Here is a 19,388-nt window from a genome sequence, read left to right on the forward strand (position 1 = left end):
TTTTTTTCTTGTTATCGTGGCAGTATTAATGCAGCATGTATTTCATAGGTAACAGGTTGTTCTTAGTTTGACTTTACATTACTTAAATTAATATTCACTTAATCCTATGAATAGCTGACTATGTTTTCACAAGGTACCTGCTGCTTGTAACTCAGATTCTTCTTTGCATCATTTTTCTCTCCCTCTTCTTTCTATCATTCTATCATTATTCTATCTTCTTTCTATCATTTTTTCCATTTGTAAAGCACGTGCTGTATGAGTCTTTACGAGTATTACACCTGATGTCACATGGCTGAACCTCCCAGTCCAAATCCCAGTTTTCTCTTTTTTCCTAGAATCTTAGAATTGGTTTGTGTTGAGGGTAGTCTTGAGTTGAGTCTGAAAGCCCGTTTCTTTTATTAGCATTAATCTTTCTACTGTGAGGTAAGCATGGATGGGTACAGTTGTGTAATGTAGTGATGATACCTTCTGTTGCTTGCTTCATTTCTTATTGCTAAGCAGCAGGAAGCAAGGTAGCCAGCTCTTCTGCTGACTTTCTTGTGTCTGGCATCCTAGAGCAGTTTTCTCTGCTGGTTCTCCGAATGTGCCAGCCATGTTGCACCTATTTTCTGTAGAAAACTGTTGTGAATTTTTCACAGCTCTCCATTTACTAGCGTAAAGTGCTGCTCTGTTCATGTGATCAGACAGAGCAGGCAGTGTCCAGAAATGGCTTCTTAATGCATACGTTGCTGTGAACACAAAAGCTGAACAGTAAACAGAATTTCTCATTTTGGTAGAAGTAATGTTATTTACTTTGGCTGATGAAAGCTGAACATTCTTGTCTTGAATATAAGAACATTTTTTTTGACAATGATGAGTGAAAAGCTAAGCTTTGTCCTTGGGTCAGTGTTAGTCCTCGCATGTAGTAATGCTGTCTCTTTTAGGATAGTTTGTGAAATTGTGTAGGTTTGCATGTGCCGTACGCCGGTAATAGGTGTTCTTTCATTAGAGCCTTCTATTTCTTAAGCATGTTTGGATATTGAATGAATTGCAGTTTTCTGCGAATAGGTGTATGAAAGACACAGTCATTGCTGCTTTGAGGATATGTTTAGACTAAGTTTGGACTCTGGTGTATTAGCGCTGTTGCTTTGGTGTCGATTTTTATCGTTGCGTATAATCTTAGAGGTTTGAACTAATTCTTGATTCATTGCTAAAGTACTGCCCTTTCCCCCCTGCCCCACCAATCAAGTAACTATGTTACTTTGTGATATGGAAGAGTATGCCTGAGACATACTTGGATAAAAGTGTGTAAAAAGATTTCTGTCCCATTTCTTATGAAGTTGAAGCTAAGCTTTGGACGCGCCTCTGGCTGGACTGTAGAAAAAATATTTTGTCAGGAATTAATTGAAAATTTGGAGCTGTACTTCATCTTTCACTGTAGTACATACCACTATGATTGCTTAAATGAATTTACATAGCTGCAGTATTTGCAACAGAGCCAGTACTCTGTTGTAAAGATTTGGGTCCCTTGCACCACAGCTAACAAAGATCACAGCAACCATTTTTAAGCGGCTGTTACGGCATTATATGGCTGAGCCAAAATACAAACTGTTCTTCTTCCAGGAGGCTATGCTCACTGCTGGACTCACAAATGACTGAAATTAAGATGTTCTTACTTCTAAAGTTAAAAGTATTACTTCATTCCTGCCTACCTTCTTGTCTCTCAGCAGGAGCATCCGGTTTCGTATTACAGTGAATAAAAAGTGAATGCCACGTGTGTTTATTCCTCTTGGCTGGGCTTTCTTGCTGTCAAATGCTGGTTTTAGGTATTGAAAATATAACAAGGCAAGTTTTGGCTATAGGCAAGACTTTTATTCATTATTTCATTCCCTTTTCTTTTATTGTGCACTGAAATTTATGACTTAATGTTCTTCTAAGTTAGTATCCAATGAATTCCACAAATAAACACTTAATGATGCTAAAGTTATTTTTACTGTTGCTGCCATGAACCGTTAGGACAGAGAGAGGACATCCAGGACAAATATTTGTATTTGAGGTCATTGGCTGAGCTGTAGTCTCTCCCAAGGGGTCCTCACTACTCCATTTGGCTAGCACATGTTGGGTTTTCTACTCTTCACCCATCACAGGAGGGCAAGCACATCTTTAAATTTTTTTTTTTTTTTTTTTTTTTGGTGAATTGGGAATTCCTCCTCTGTTCATGATCCCACGTTCATGTTTAGAGTCCAGTTTTCCATTTCCAAGCTGGAAGAGTCCTGAGGGAAAGTTCAGGAGGAACCTCTTTCCAAGTGTGATGCCTTTTGCTTCTCCCTTCAGTCTCGGAGTACTTCTGTAGGGAGATTTTGTCAGAGGAAATCTGAGATTATTTTGAGCAGTTCCTCAGAGCTCCTTTTTTAGAAGGAGCTGTTGGTGTTGGGCCTTTTGCAGTTCCTCTTCGGTCTGCCATAAACCCCTCTCCCAGTTAAAGAGAGTGGAGGAAGCGACTTTAAAGGCAGGATGTAGCTTTCTGGAATTTTCCTGTCACAGTTACCTACTTCTTGAATCACAAAGTGTTCAGTAGAAGACAAGGATTTTCTGTCAGGGAAGAGGGAATTTCTGAAGTGTTGGCTATACTTCTTGAGAGGGGTGGGTTATGGGAGATAAGGCTTCAGTTTAATGACTTCTGAATCTAGTCAATGATGGAAAGCCAAGCTATCCACTTTCTAAGCAATTTTTGAAACAGAGGAGAGCTATTTTGCAGATCAGCATAGTGAGATCTTGAGACTGTAAGCACTGATGCATTTTTAGAATGTGGTTATAGATTGACAGCATAACAAAAATTGCCTCGGAACTTGGAAGAAAGGGAGGTAACAGTGCTGTGGTGCACGCCTAAGTGTGTCTTCATGAGTGATACACTTTTTATTAAGTATTTTCTGTGGCGTGCTACGAGCTAAGAAATAGTTAATAAATTTAAGAAGGAAGTCAGTTCTATAAGGAATGCCCTGGTCAAATTTTGTATTCCGTCTTTGTATGATTATACCTGTTTATCCAGACTAGATGGTCTGAAAGTGCATTTCATAAAGCTTGTGGTTACTTGAAAGCATCAGAAATGCTTCTATCACTGAAATCTATGAAGTTGCAAATGTAATTCACACATTTAATAAATATTTTCTTGATTTAAGAACTGATACCTCCTCCTCTTTTTGTTTTAGAAGCTTGATCCTCTAAATAGCTCCAAGATTTTTTTAATGTTGCTACCTTTGCCATCTTTAATACTAGATGCTGAGTGGCATTTTAAAATAATATTAATTAACATATATAAGTCAATGTATTTTTAAACTGCCTCTAAACTTCTAGTCAACATGGCTCCTGAACTTGTTTCAGGCTAGCAGTCCTGTAATCTTGAATACTAGGAGCTCTTCCGAGGTTGCTGCTGCTGGTCTAATTCCCAAGAGCAGTCATCTGAGGAGGCAGATTGTGTATCTCCAACTGAGGTTCTTCAAAACACTGCCTGACTGGCTGTATACGCCTTTGTTTTGTAGCTCTTGGCTAAAATCTTAGAGCAAGAAGAAACTGGAAGTTTTCTGGAATGAAAGCCGTTGAAACTTACCTGTCTTGTCCTGAATGGTTGGATCTGTAGTTGGGCTTGCAAAGAGTGCCCAGAGCTTGCTGCTCTCAGAAAGCTCCAAGGAGTATGATGTTACAGAACATACTTCAAAGCGTATGTCTTTGCAGAGACACTGGCTCTGCAGAAACAAGTTAGTTTCCTTTCTTTGATTTGATTTATGGCATACACTAATTAAATGATCCTATCTCCTTGACGGTTCTTTGCTGTGCATTTGTCTTCTAGAAAATGTGTTGTTCTTTGCAACGTGCAGCTACTATCTAGGTTATTAGCTTAAGAATTAATACCCTCTAACTTTGTTGAAAAACTTCAATGCTGCTACAGCCTGGTGCATGAGTGACCATTCCTGTCCCATCTTTAGTCCTGAGACCTTGTCCTTCAACATAGGCTCCCCCTTTCATGGGTTGGTTATGATCTGTTGCTTCCAGCTTGCTCTGCTCATGATCACAGTTGTGGGATTAGCATTCTCTCTAAAATACTTCCTTGCACATGGAAGGTTTTTAAACCTCTCAACTGTGGTTCTGTTGCTTACACCCTCTTATGATCTCTTTTATTTTTTCTTTTAGAATTACTTAGTTCCTTTATATCTGTTCCCTAACAGCAGAAGATCTGTCTCAAACTGTGATCAGTCTTTATGCATTATGCCTCTTTTGGTTCTGCTTTCTCTACCCATATGTTCCATCTTCTGTTTCTATTCAAAGGGATGAGCATCATTTTCAAGCCCTTGGGAGACAATAATTTATTTTCTGTGTATTTTCCCGTCTTTCCAATATACCTCTGTAGTGGTATGCTGATTTAATTCTTCTGAAGTGTTGACGTACTAAGTTGAACATATCTAAAAACATGTAAGCAAGTATACTTACTCCATAAGCTGATTCTCTTTTCCTAGTGCTGCTTTCTTTCAACAGCTGCTGCCTAACAAAGGATGCTATCAGGGAACTGGACATATCCTTCCTTTACATACACTAGAATGCACTGTTCAGTAACTGAAATGTATTTCCTATTCACTCTTAATGTCTGTGTCTGAAAAAAGGTCTGATGAGTCTTCTGTACCAAACTCCCTTGCTGTTCCAAAGGAAGAAGAAAACACAAGCAGCATCTTGTGTCACATGTGCAATATGCTAAAGGCTTGCCAAGCAGTGCCTTTTCTTTTTCTTTTTCTTTTTCTTTTTTTTTCTTCAGTAAAAGCTTTTTCTTAAAACATGCAGAGAGCTATGCCTTAGGCTCTGGAAAATTATGGAGCCTTTAAAAAGTCATTCCTCTGTGTTTCCCCACACATCCACTCCCTTTTCGGTTTGTATTAATCAACAGCAGAAAAGTGTGTCACACAGTTTAGAAGCTACTGTATTTAGAAGAGAAACCAGCGCAGAATGCCACGAGAGATCTATTTTAGAATATTGAACCTGCGAACATATGTGTTTTGTAAAATAATTAGGAAAAAGTAGTACAAAATTACATTATAATTTATCCTAACCGAGACCAATGTGTATTCTAAAAGCTGTTTATTTTAGAAATACTTTGGTGGTTCCATTAGAGATGAGAATATAGCTTGTGTCATCAGTTTTTCCAAGTGTGTGCATGGGGCAGTGTAGCTACTATGGAAAGAAAAAACAGGTTGTATTTTTGATTCCTGAAGAGCAAGGAACAAAAAATCCTCCATTTTAAAATGGGAGGCGTAATATGCCTTTTGGCTTCCAGAAAAATGATATTAAGAGTGTGGTCAGCTGTTTGGCATTGGAAGTAAGATTTTTTTGAACATCCACTTTTTCTTTTTGAAACCACAGCTCAATGATGACTGTAAAGATTAGGATGTGGGGCTCCCCCTCCCCGTTTTTTGCCTTTGGTTATTTTGTCCTGGCTTATGGAAAGAAGTGTGGACAGAAACTAGTGCTCCTGTGGCAAGGAGTCTTGCCCGTAGGCACAGATTTAAAGGCAAAGATAGAACTTCTCAGTTGCTTAATTGGTATGCATGTGGTGGAGAAACCAGAAATTGTTACCTTTTTTAAAATTTATTTTCTTAAATTTTATTTTATTCATTTGGGGCTGTCAGCTCTGTCTCTTCTCACTGACAGTTTAGGGTGTTCCCTGCCCCCTTCTTCTACTCTCCAGAAAGTAATTATTATTTTTAATTCCAGGAAAGTTGGAGTTACATTGCAGGTTCCAAGTTCAACTGTAGTTTTAAATAGTACTGACAACTGGAAAAGTTTCCTTAATTTTCTTAATTGTAGAGATCTGAGTGCCTTCTGCTTTCTATTTGCAGTAGCAGCGTATTGGCACAGATTTCATCAATTTTTCAAACTGAACCCCACATGTTTATTTATCTTGTCACCTCTTTCTTCTTGTATATGTTGTGGAGAAGGGGGAGCAGGAAGTGATTGTATTGCTAATCATCTTCCAGTTTTTTTTCTTTGTATCTCTTCAGAAGAAAATTTTTCCAACTTCGTGCATAAGTAACAATAGCTCTCTTTTTAGTGCCTTTCAAATGTAGCTATCAAATTGAATGGGAACGTCTTCCGAGTCAGAGAACTACTACAGATAATCTGAACTCAGTCGTCTTGACCTGAGAGTTGACTTGGTGGATAGTATGGTGGCCTGTAAAGAGGATGCATTCATTGTGGATAACACCTTTTGAAGATGGAAGGATGTTCACTGTCATGCTTGATTCAGATCAGGAGAGGAGTATGTGATACATGGGGTTGAGCCTTAAATCTGGAAATGTGTTCCTTATTCTTCTTCTGAGTGAGAAGTGCCGCTGTTTAAGTGGGATGAATTATCTAGTTTACGGAGGTCTTTGTGGCAGCAAATGTGTTTCATTTGTTATTAAATAGCTTTATACTTGTAATTGTTTTTTAAATAGTTTTGATAGGGTGCTTATATTCTTGTGCAAGGACAAAAATTACTTCTAAAATATGTTCTGGTCCCAAACAATTCCTCATCATGCATATTGCTTTTTTAGCATCTAAAAAGGCTGGTGATACAGCTTTGAAAGGTTATCTGTTTAAACTTTCTTCTTTTTTTTCTTCAAAATTTGGGTGATTTGTTACATTTGTTTGTTAAACTACAGTAAAAATAGCTGTTTCATTCTTACAAAATATTTTGGATAGACTGTCATTACAGTAGGATGATGAAAAATGCCTTTGGTTTTGAAATCAGAAGTTTGCTGATCAAATAGAGAATTGCCATTTCTTTACTTCTTTCTTCTAAAACATTTGTAGGGGGTTTCTTCCTCATTTTCTGAGACCGAGGACGCTGTTTTCTGAACTTGCTAATGGGATCAAATCAACTTAATATGGAGCATGACAATTGATGATAAAGTTGATTGCTTACACCCGGCTTTGATTGGAGCAAGCTTAGTGGTCATTTGGAATATAGTGAGCGCAAATGTAGCTTATACCATTTCATCTTGGCTGCTTCTCAAATTCAATTTGGTACAATGCAGCCCTTGTGCTATTGTGCAGTGTATGAACTGAACATCTCCTCCTGTATTTATCTACTATGTAAGCACTTGATTTTTTTAGGATTTTAGCCAAACAATTTTTTAAAAGTAAAGAAAATTGGCATATTTAACACTGTTCATTTGTTACTGTGTTACGCTTGCATAACAACTTTAGTTTTCACCATTTCCTTTGCTAAATTACAGTGGTCCTCGGTTTATCCCAGTGGTTCTGCTGTTGGCCCCCAAAGAGAGTTTAAATCTCCTACCAAAGTCTTTTGTGTGCATCTGAAATGCCATATTCAGTTGGTAACCCAAAACTGAACATCTTTTTTTATTTGAAAGTTGTGGATGGTCTTACTTTTCCTCTTCTTCTCCCCTGCCCCAAATGAAAAACAGGAGAGCTGAGGACTAAAGATATTAGATTTAATTTGAGGCATCCTTGCTTAACTACCACCAAAATTTCTGGGCATGGTAGCAAGAGTTGAAAGTGCTTTATTCCACTACTAATTCTTCTGTTATCTCTTGATGATGCTCTTACAAAATATGCTGGTGCTCTGTTCTTTATGATACAGTAATGCAGGAAGTGTAAAACATAAAAGAGAAACTAAAATGCAGAAGCAGAAATTTCTGAGGTGTTACATCATGTCGTGAAATTAAAAGAGTAAGAAGCAGATACAGAAGTCTGTGCTCCTTTATAAGCAGAAAATTTATTCTGAAATTCTGCGAGCTCCTGAAGCAATAGAGGTCTAGTCCACAGAATGTGGAAGATGTGTGTGAATAAATACAAGAGCGTAGACCCAAGCAATGACGAAAATACAGGTCTTCCACTTCGAAAGGGTAATAACTAGTGTGCACCTAGTAGCATTAGATCTTTTTGTGTTAAGTATTGATCACTTTTTAACTACACGGCAAATAGTCAAGAAGATTTCCTCAAAGTAATGTTAATTGTGAAAATTAAGATTTAAATTCATAGTTCCAACTGCAAAATTGAAAAATCTGGTTTCGGATTGTCTCCTTAAATGCAGTTTTACCATAATTCATTGTCAGCTGAAATTTGTACATTATGAGGTTAAGTGCTGTGTTCTGCACAACTCCGATTATTATGCTTTTTTCTTTTGCAGCTCCAGATAAAAGCCTTTGCTTCTACTCAAATCCCTGAAAAATAAAGTCAGATGTTACCATTCTGAAGGTTTAACTGTGGATGGCTCGTATACCATGAATTGTTGGTTCAGGAACAGTAGAAGTGCTCCCCTTGACTGCCCTGCAGATGGCTTGATTCAGTTGTTATGTCTGAGTCTGCGCTGCTCAGTTGGAATACATTTCTGCTGTTGACTTTGGGGAAGTCTGTAGGCTCAAATTTGTGTTGAGAAACTCTTGAATCAATGCTAGGCTGCTCAGAATGCCAGTTTTAAGTTGATGATTCTCTATGCCTATACTATTCTTTTCCTTGAATGTGTGTATAAATATCAGTTAAAAAAAAAAAGCACAGCACAAAATAGCTTTTCTTTTCCCTCCTCTTAAAAATGCCTAGTTTACAGTAACTGAACCAGATGCTGGCTAAGTCCACAGTTACCGTTAGAAATATAATAGCTATTAATCTTCTGGACCTCTTATTCTTCTATTTCCCCAATTGTCATTGAGTATTTGTCCAAAAAATACTTCGTTGCAGTTGGAAGGCTTCTATGTGATCTTCCTGTTAGCTATGTAGTGGGTTACAGATACACAAAATAAAAGGCTGTCAGCAAAGTGAAAAGCAGGGAGGAGGTGGAGGGAATATTTAAATTGCTTGGTTCATATTATTTTAGCTATTCTTTCTCAGTAGCTTCATAGGTTCAGAGGATGCTCAGAGATTTGACCTATAGTTATTATATACTTAGTAGGTAGACACACTGCTTTAAAAATGTATAGTTTAGTATGTGTATGCCTATGCAGCGTATATAACCCTGTCAGTACTCATAGGAATGTAATTTGAGGAGAAAAGTATTTTTACATACTTTGTTTTTTTCTCCATAATGCTGAGAGTACGTCTGGGTTGAAATTAAATGACTAGCATCTGGTATTGACTGCTGTGAATGGTGCTTGGGAAAATGATCAGTGTAAATACTGGCATTAGCACAAAAGCAGACTGACCACACCTACCTGCCTCATAGAGCAAGGAGGTAGATTTGGTTATCATCTTAGGTTCCTATTACACAAGGAGGGTATTTTTTGTAAGTTGAGAACAGTATTTTGCTGCCTTGTGTCTGACAAAGAAGTTTCCATTTGCTTTCATGCTTTGTTAGGATTTTTTTTTTTAAAAGAGAAATTATTTGGGCACCTTTTTGACTGTTTGTTCTGTTTACAAACACTGTTGTGATGAGTAGCATAATAGTTTTCAAGCTTGAACTTTGGCTTTTTGCTAAGACGCATAAACAATTGGATGAGTGTTTTATTATTTGACTTGTTGTGTGCCTTTTGTATGATGGGCAAAAGACTCTACCCAGCTTTCCTTCAAGCATTTGAGTAAAAGTGTGCTGAATTGCTGGGAAATGGCCATTGCTGTATTAGGAAAAAATACTGCAGAGTAATGCACAATTATTTTGCGACAATTTGTATCTATTAGCAAATAGGACCAGAAGCATGTCACATGGCCATCTACAAGTGAAATCATCATCATTTGGAGTAAATGTAGATGCTGTTTTTGTAGCATCAGTAACACTTTTTTTTTTTTCCTCTTTAGGTTCTTGATTGTTACAGACCATTTGCTGAAATGTCCAGAGCTGGTAAAAGCCCTCTATGCCAAACTGAGCAATCAAGAAAGGTAACCCCAAAAACCAATGTGGCTTTTAGTATTTAGCATTCCATATAGAGTATCCTGTTCACATGATTGAAAAACTGTGTGGTTTCATAGTTGGCACAAAATCTCTAAATACATGTTTCTATGTCAGTAATGGTTTTAAATTGGTTGGTTAACATTACAGCTTAGCCACAACTGGCAGTGATTTATGTAGGGTTGCAGAATCCAGGTTGGCGCCATTACTGGGTAAAGAAATACTTCAAAAAAAAAAAAAAAAAAAAAGAGACAAGATTTCAGGCCTGTGTCTTGATTTCATAAGAGCACCACACCCTGCAGTGTTTTACAGCTGTATTTGAAATGTCCTCAGCTGTTCGTACTCCTGTTGTAATTACAAGAAATTAAAAGGAAGCCTTTACTAAAGTTGGAAGAGTCTCTAATACTGGTTAGCAGAACCTAAAAAATGTACATGTGCAGATGCCCATGGTTACTTAATCTTTTAGTATTTCCACTATTGAAAATACAAAATGCTTCAACAAACCTTCACTGTGAAAGAAACTTACCTAGTTTTCCTTCAAGCTTTTGAGTAAACGTATGCTGAATTGATGGGAAATGGCCATTGCTATAACTGGGAAAACTCTCGTTTACAATTGCCTTGATAAAGAATTGGGGAAGATAAAAAGATTTGGTTTTTAGAGTAATTAATTTTGGGAAATCCTGTACTATAATTCTACAGCTGCTCCAACTGCTTGAATATTTTGTGATCTTGTTTATGTATTCAACATGGCTACTTTGTTCCCCATTTGCCCAGGGAAACTGCAAGTTCCCCCTGTATTTTTTGCAGGTGAAAGACAAAGCAAAAACCAAAGCAATCCCTTAATGTTTTTTTTTTTCCTGTGTCTTTTGCTGTGACTAAAGCCACAGTGTTACTACAAGTGGGAGTACAGACGCTGATTGGAGATTATAACGAAACAAAAGGGATGGCAGGCAAAGAAAGAGTATATGATGGGTTGAGAACCATAGATAAAATATCATTAATGTATAGGTATGGGATGGAAAACAAGGGATGGGAATGATAAGGAGGGAAATATTGTCTTCCTTCTTTATTCAGGTTAGCCAAACGGGGATGAATATGCGCTGTGTGCTAATTGTGCCTGGAAGTAGAGGCTTCTTAACCAGTCAGCAGGAAAGACTAATTTAAGTGAAAGACCTAGATTTAATACTTTTGGGGGATGTCACGAATGTCAATTTGTTTGTATGCTTTCATAACCTCGTTGAGGACAGCCAGGACTGGGTTAGGGTGTTCAATCGTGCTTAAAGCAATCTATGTAATTAGTTTCTAGAAAGGTCTCAGCTGGATTTGTTGCATGCACCATGCTACAGTCTGTGATCAGCTGCCTCGACTGAAAGGCTTTTGGTGTAGGCATCATATGGATGATCACATGTGGGGTGGCTAGTCACAGCACGTTTGCTGAATTTATTATCAATCCCCAAAGTTCTGCAAATAAAGTAAACTCAGTTAAGTTTTTCAAAAACATAATAACAGTACAGTTTATTATGAATTTGATACTGCTTAATTTACTGTCAAACATATGGAAGCAAGTGGTGTAGAAATAGTCCTTTTGCATCTGAGCTATAGAAGAAAACCCTGCCATGGCATCCTCCTGTATAATGTTAGCATGTGTAAGAATGCATTCTTTTGAGATATATGAGGAGACAAATCCACTTCAGATAAAAACATTTTGACTGTCATTAACCGGAGAACAAAGTAACCGTATAAACCAAAGCATAGGGAATTCATTGTTTCAAAACGAGACAAGGAGCCTTCACCGCAAGAGTTGCCGCATTGGGTGTCCAGTAAGGCTGACTAAGACATATAAATGAAGAAAGGACAGATGTGGTATTGAGGTGTCTGGGGAAAGCAGCTTGAGCTCATGAATATATGGTAACTCTTAGTTACAGGATTCTCTGTCATGCACATTAAATACACTTACTTTTAAATGTATTTACTGAAACAAAATTAACTATGCTGAGAAAGTTTGCAAATACATATGTTAGCGGTGACTCTTAAAATTGGCAGTTGCCTTAGATAACGAAAGTATATGCAGTTGCATAACCGCAGTTATTTGCACTATTCGCAGTATTTGCACTATTCAAAGTATTTCCTGTAATTGAAATCTACTGCATTTGTGCTACAGTGGCTGTGGTGCACGCCATGACATAGTTCTTGTTGTAGAAGTGGATCTGGAATCTGAATTTTCAATTAGAAGACAAATTCCTGACTTCTGGACAACTTTCTCTTTCATTTCCAAAGGAACTTAAGCACTTTGTTGCATGTCTGAGTTTGCAAATGGCCTGACGTAAATGCTGTGATAATGTGATCAGCTTTTTTAATGATATTCTGGCTTTGAAAAGTGTATGATGGTGTGTCAATGCCTGCTGTTTCTCTGCAAGTGATTATTGTAGAAACATATGGCTACGGTATTGAGCCAAAAAGATTGTAGATTCTTGAATTCTTTGCCATGTTTGAGATTTCCCGGCACGTGTGTGCAAGTATTTGACAGAAGTATTTAGAAAAAGCCTGCTTTGCTTTAATCCAAGTTAGCCTTGAGCGTGGACAAGGTAAGTTAATGCCTTGATAGTCTTAATTACACTGTAAAATCTTCAAAATGAGTACATCTGTGTTGTCCCTTTTAAGAAGGGGCCTTGCTTTAATTAACAGCAACAAAAATGCAACCGAATAGCTTCAGGTGTTTTTAAGATGCTCAGCTACTTGCATCTTTACTTTTGATTTTTGTGTTATTTCATGTGAAGTGTTCTCAGTGAATGATGTAGCCATTGAATTACCAGACAGGGAATGGGCACTCAAGTAGAGTAAGCAGCGCTGCTGCTCGCTTATGTTCAGCCACAGGGCTGCTAATGTCAGTGTTGTGGTGGGTTTTTGTTCTTAGTAATGCTCACAGACATAGAATAGTTGAAGGTAGCGTCTGATTAGTGTCCTTCGCAAATTTACCAATTTTCATTTACTAGGATGCTTACAAGTATTGTTCAAAGACGAAAGAATTGAAAGTTTCAGGAAGGACCTAATTTGTCTTGTAGAACCATTGCTGTCAGTGAAGCGTTTCAGGGAAGAGAAGTCCCAGTCTCAGAGAAAGAATGTCCCAAGTGTCTGGCACTTGCTAAGAGGTTATAAACCAAACACACTTGGTGCAAAAATTGTTTGGCAATAATAAAATTGATAGAATTTAACAATACTATTTTTAAGACAGGCTTAGCAGGACTTCACTTTATTTTGTAATAATGAGCTTCCAGATTTAAATTGCACTCTAATGCTGTGGTTTGTTTGCAGACTATAGGAGACAGCAATGTGTTTTACTGATGACTGCATATACTTTATAGTAGTTGTTCTAAGTTCTTGCCAATTTGGTCTGCTTCAGGAAGAACTGGTTTAAATTTGTCTAGGGGAAAAAAAAGGCAAGAGATTGACAAAAAGTATTCCTAAGTGGGGCCTAAAGAAAAGGAAGATGACACTTACAGCATAATGATTTCCAAGTAGAAACACAATCATAAATATAATATACCAAATTATATTTTAGATATTGAACTGAGTGTTAAATTGATGATGAGACGTGCTAAAACCGATACCATCAGTTATCATATCTCTTATACTAAGCTGTAGGCAATCAAGTAGGAACAAACTTTGTCATCTGAATGGCTAAACAGTTGTGAGATTGTTTAAAAGAAATGAGCAAATTGCTTTGCGTGTGGGAACTAACTTGGAAAAATTCGGGTGAGTCTTGGAAGAAAACTGAGAGAAACAATAGAAGAAAGGAATGTGAGGGAACTTGAATCAGAACAAAAAGCATTGCTCTCAGGAAATTGTTGGCTGAATGGCAAGACTTGTTTGAAATTCAAGGGAAAAGATGGGCATGTCCTGAGTGATTGTGCCTGGAAGAAAACTCAGGAAAATAGTTTTGACATGAATGCCTAAAGAGAACAGAAAACTTTAAAAGAAATTACATACAGGTGTTGTTTTAATGTCACTCCTATTTCTCTGGAAGGATTATGGTTGTCTAAAAGGGCACCCAATTATATTGCAAGATGAAGAGTAATGCAATAAACTTCCCTATTGGCAACATCTTACTGATGCAGCTTATGGAAGTCTGTGGTGACCCTCCAACTTTACAGAACAATTGCTTGTCACTTTTAAACGTGTATTATTTGGATGATTGGTGCAACAATAGCTGACTGGAATTCTGTTATGCAGGAGATAATATTTTATTGGAATTATGCCTGTCACGATAAAGTCTGTGAGCAGCCTGTTTTCGTAGCTGAGCATACGTGTGAAAGGCTCTAAGCTTGGTAAAAACTTGCATGTAAAATCTAGCCCTGTCTTGGGGATGAACGACATGTCTGTGCAGTTGATTGTTGTATAGTATGCCAAATCTGAAAGCCTTCCTTCAGTTAGGGGTGTTGGGTAACCGGACTCTGGTAGTTCGTAGATGCGCAAGTGTGTGGTACTCAGCTGTAACCTGCAGAACAAACAGAACAACTGTTCTGTGTCGATGCTCTGTCTCATGTGTAAGCGAAGCCTGTGAGAGAGGTTACCAGTGTTTGACAGCTTTCTGTCTGGAGTCCACCCTTTCCCAAATGTGAGCTACCGTATTGAAAAAGCTTTTTGTCCTCATTCAGATAATTGTTTAATGCAGCTGTATTAATGACATTGAGGGGTGAGTTTAGCAAGAACTGAGTAGCTGTTATGTGATTAATAGAGGTGGGTTCTTGGAGGTTAATAAAGCAGTGACCGTGCTTTTTCCACAGAAAAAGACATTTCTCTTCCCCTTGTGACAACCTGCTTGGTAAATTTAAATTAAAAAAAAAAAAAAAAAAGAAAAAGCATTTGAACTATTCCACATGTTTAAATGTCAGTCCTTCCATCTGAATTGCAAATATTTTAGTGAAAGAAAGCCCTGAGCCTGGTCTTGAATTCATTCAATAAATAGCGCTCTTTCAGGTTGAGAGAATTACAGTGAAACTTCACTAACCCGTGTGCTCCTCTGTGCTGGAGTTGTACAGGGAAGCTGTAGGAGGGCCTCTGCCATGTTAAAGTCCTGCTTCCACAAAATCCTCCTAGTTTGCCCTAACAGCATGAAGGGATACCGGAAATAAAACAACATTAAAGCTGTTAAAATAAATGACCCAAGTACACTTTATAGAGCAGCTTCGTTATGTATCCACTTACTTGCTGGTTTAATACACTGAGTAACTCTTACTGGGTGTATGAGTAATTAACTTGGATTTACTGTAATCCATCTAATGGCAATTATAAAACAGCTGTAAAGAACCGACTGCGCGTATCAATTTTTATTTCCCCTGTTTCTGCTCAGAATTGGTTTGGGGTTGGGGAGGAGAACTAGTGAAGGACTGAGTGCAAGGCAAGAGCTGTGAAAAGCTGGTATTTTCAAATGGAAGCTGTCAAATAGTCTGTGTTTATTTTGCTGAACTTAACAACAGCTGTTAAGAGCTGTTTTGGTGGAAATTTTAGACATACGGAATATGCAGTCACAGTACTGTTGTGTTAGGCCACAAGAAATTAGAAATTGAAATAGACTTGAGAAAAATATTGACTTGACTGTCTGGCCAGATTGTATTAATTGAATGATAAATTAAATTAACGGTGTGAAGAAATAAACCAGCAAACAGGAACTGATTGCCAGTGTTCATAAGATTCCTTAATTTTTAAAATTGGCTCTGTTACTAGCATGCTAATTGTTTGTATCATTTTCAACAACTGTATCTGCTTGTTCTACTGATAATTCTATATGGCTTAGTGAATTTGATTAAAATGTTGTTTTCTGATTCTAGAGTTACTTTGTTAGAGCTGATGATGGTGAAAGTAAGTGAGAAGAACCCAGTTGACAGTGAAGAAATTAACGTCTTCATGAGACATGCTGACTTCCTTGCAGGCTGTTTCCAGGAGAAATGTGAAGCTGTGCTCAAGTTGACTTCTGCAGCAGATGCAGAAGATGAGGTATGACTGATAAAAAACATTATAGTACTTGAATCCAAAGAGGTGAATCTTCATTGCCGCTATTACCCAAGTGGCACTTGTGTACATTCCCGGTTTACTTTATATTGGGAAAGCAGTGGCAGAGTTCACAGTAGAATCTCTAAGACAGCAGCTCAATTTGGCTTTTAATTTGAGGATGACAAAGAATACAGTATATTGAGACAGAAATAAATCTACCACATTGTTAAAGATTTCAACATTTAATAAATGTTCAAGTTGTCACTTGTTTGGATGTTTTATTATGTTCTTACTAAGGATCACTTCTATAATTTATTTGGCTTGTGAATTATATTTTCTTCAAATATGAATCAAAACTGGAAATATTTATTTTATTTATAGGTGGAAAGCAGCATCTCTTTTTCTCCCCCCCCCCCCCCCCCAAAGTTGGCGTAAAAATGGAATAAATGCTTTTTTTTCTAGCAGTACTAAAGTAAGTAAATCTTGGGGGTTTTTTAGAACTTAAATTTAACTGATGATAACTTGATGATTAATACATCGTTAAGGTTCCAGACAGTAGTTCTTTGAAAATGCATTTGTCTATTTGTAAGGCAGGTGTTCCTGATCTGTTAGAGACCTGGAACATCAAGTTCTGATCACGGAGCGCTGTGGCATGGGTGGGATTGGCTCAGTGCAGGGGAGCTGTCTGAAAGGTATACTGATCCTTTCAGCAAGTGAGGGCTTTCGTTACTGACTCTTCCCCATTTCCCAATGAGTTGGGGATCTCTGGTGGACCTTGCATGGCTCTGACAAGGCAGCACTCTTGGGGCTAGCTAGTGTCCACAGCATCAAGTTGCAGAGCTTGCTGGGATCTTAGTGGCAGTGAGCTCCTGTCTCCTGAGCACCCAGACACTTGCCCCAACCCCAGTCCACTTGGAAGAAATCTGTTATTGCTTCAGACTTAATTAACTGGTTCTGTTGAGGATGGCCACAATGAAGTCCCTTTGCAAGCTAAATAGGAAGGCTTTTATGGGTCACAGATGGTTTGTGGGTTGCACTTTGGGAGCCTCTGATGCAGAGCTGAGTCCTGGATGGCCTTATTTTATTTCCTCCTTGTGAAGTATCCAAGAGTTGCTGGCTACTTGCCACACCATATAGTGCATTAAGGAGGTTTAGGCCATCTAAGGGTAGAGGTCTTTTCAAATAATCTGGTGTTCTGTTTTTCCTCTTGCTTTCAACAAGCTGCTTGAAGATCTAACAACGCCTTTGGGAATATAGAAAGCAACTTGCACCATAACTTGCAATGACCTTATTTGTGCTGTGTTAGGCCATCGTATTGTGAGCAGGTAGTGCCAGGTCATATTAGTCTCAGTTCTTGATCCCTCTTATATAGATAAAGTTTTAATGTTTTCAGCTGATTTAGGGGTGCGTGAGTTTTGGGGTTTTTTTTCAAGACTATTAGCCAGAAAACTTAAAGCCTCAAAAATCTAATGTTTTAGTCAACATAGAATTAGTTAGTTTCTGATTCTCACTGATTAATCGTGCTTAGTTTCAGAAGTGTAATTAATATATTTTCCTAATAAGATATTTTAAAAGATATTTTTTAAAAAGTCACATCTAGCTTCTATGTTGCCAAGTGACCACAGTGGTATATTGAAATTGCATTACCCAATATACATGCAGTCAGAAGCATTTTATTGTTCAAAACAAAATTAACCTGTAATAGTTTGATTTGTAGAAACTCTTGAGAACAGCTGTCATAACTAATTTACTATCAAAGGGGAAAATATTGATCTTTAAATGCTTTTTTATGATAATGTTACAGTGTTGTACTTGCTGATTTTTTTTGTTTGTTTGAATAAGCACAAGAATTTTAAATGTATGTTGAGAAGTGTTATGAAAAGATATTAAAAATCACTTTATTAGGAGGTGATAGTTGGATGCATCAAAAAAAAAAACAAACACCCAACCAAGCAAAACAACCATACTGCAGTCTCTTCCTATGTATCCAAGAAGCACAGCTTCCCCCCACTGCCCCAACTGCTTGGTCTAAGTTATGTTAGAAAACTTAATTGACTACTTCTGGAAAAGGTATCAGCTTGGCAGTAAGAGGATGTATAGTGAGACAATTACATCTTTTTGTTTTTCCCCCCACCTTCCCCCCTTTTTCTTTCTTTTTTTTTTGTGCTGTGTGGTTACTTTCCAAGTATTTTGTGGTTTAAGTTCTTGGAAAAAAAATGTATTTGTTTGCACCTAGCAGAATGAGGTCTCTGTCCAACTTGAAGGTGCTGGGACAGCAGTACTGAGAATATTACTATATAACTTGCCGTGCTTGACACTGACTCTTATCCTTCTCTTACACAAACGTGATGTCTGATAAGTTAAGTATCGCTTACTTGGTGGGAAACTTGGTGGATCATTTAATGAGCACAAAATAGAACTCATAATAGCTGAATAAGTGGAGAGCAATGACAAGAATAGTTTTTTGAAAGAGTGTGTATACATTTATTCATAACACACGCTTGCCATGGGAAAAGAGAAATTCCAGCTTAAATTCATAGAACTGTTTCTTTTCATACTAGAAATGATCAAAGACTGCACCAATTTCTTCTTGATTATATAAATATTTTTGTTTTTGTGTAAGAGTTGTCCTTAACTGAAAAAAATGCAATTGTGCATGTAGAGTCTATCATTAAAAATGCTTTGGGCAACATCTGTGATATTCAGCTAAGCTCTGCTGGACTTTTCTGTGGCCCTGAAGCCAAGTGCCTTGGTCAGGCTATGTCTGTACTAGTAAGCTGTCTTAGCCTCCAAAACTGTGAGGCCACATTTGAAAACTGTGTTTTGGGAACAGTCCTTAAACTGGCCTGACTCCCAAAATGTTGTCTGGGTATCCCATCCTGTGTTTAATTTATTATATGTAGACATTGTCTGTTTTCCCTAAGGAACCTCAGGTCTTGTAGCTTCCATCTCAAACCAATGAAAAGCTAATCATATGCTTCTGCAGTGCTTAAACCAATGTTTAAAATAGCTTTTCCATTATAAGCCTGACTTCAGCATCAGTTTGCTTTCACTAACTTCCAACCATACTCACAAAATAAAACCCTTCCCTGGATTACAAGTTCTTATTTCGTCTATTTATAAGGAACATCTTTTCTGAGTCTCTCTTGAAATATGTTTATTTAAAAAGTCTTCAATTATTTCTTTATTTACTTTTCAGATCGTGTCCACATCAAGATGGCTGTCAGATTTCAAAATATTTTTGAGTTTGAACAGCATCTTGTTGCTGAACTTAAAAAGGAAGTATTCTGCTTTGTTGCCTTTCTTTTGTACAGGTGAAGGATGAAAAAAAAATAATTGGAAAGCTGGGGTGCGGAGAACCCAACCAGAGATGTCATTTGAAAATATCAAGTTTCACATGTAGATATGAATTTGGGGGTTCTTTTGTGCTTTTTATATAATCTGTTTTTATCAAATCTAGATGGAACAGTTGCTGAACTGAGACAGATGGTGGGATATGCGAAAGGGAGAGATGGTAGTATAAAACCCTGTGAAGAAATACATAAAGGAC

The 19,388-nt window shown here is 37.6% G+C and overlaps 1 protein-coding gene across 2 annotated transcripts in view; it reads left to right on the plus strand.

The window, feature by feature from the left end:
- Nucleotides 1-19,388, plus strand: part of ATXN10 (ataxin 10) — a 108,088-nt gene that overhangs the window by 33,163 nt on the left and 55,537 nt on the right. For both annotated transcript variants that reach the window (XR_008469626.1, XM_054222937.1), the window contains exons 6-7: nt 9,757-9,837; nt 15,676-15,841. Coding sequence is in view for 1 of the 2 variants with exons in the window: in XM_054222937.1 (XP_054078912.1) it covers nt 9,757-9,837; nt 15,676-15,841 (247 nt within the window). In the remaining variant the exon portion in view is untranslated. The remainder of the gene's footprint in view (nt 1-9,756; nt 9,838-15,675; nt 15,842-19,388) is intronic.

This window comes from Rissa tridactyla, chromosome 1 (assembly GCF_028500815.1).
Source record: "Rissa tridactyla isolate bRisTri1 chromosome 1, bRisTri1.patW.cur.20221130, whole genome shotgun sequence".
Taxonomy (NCBI): domain Eukaryota; kingdom Metazoa; phylum Chordata; class Aves; order Charadriiformes; family Laridae; genus Rissa; species Rissa tridactyla.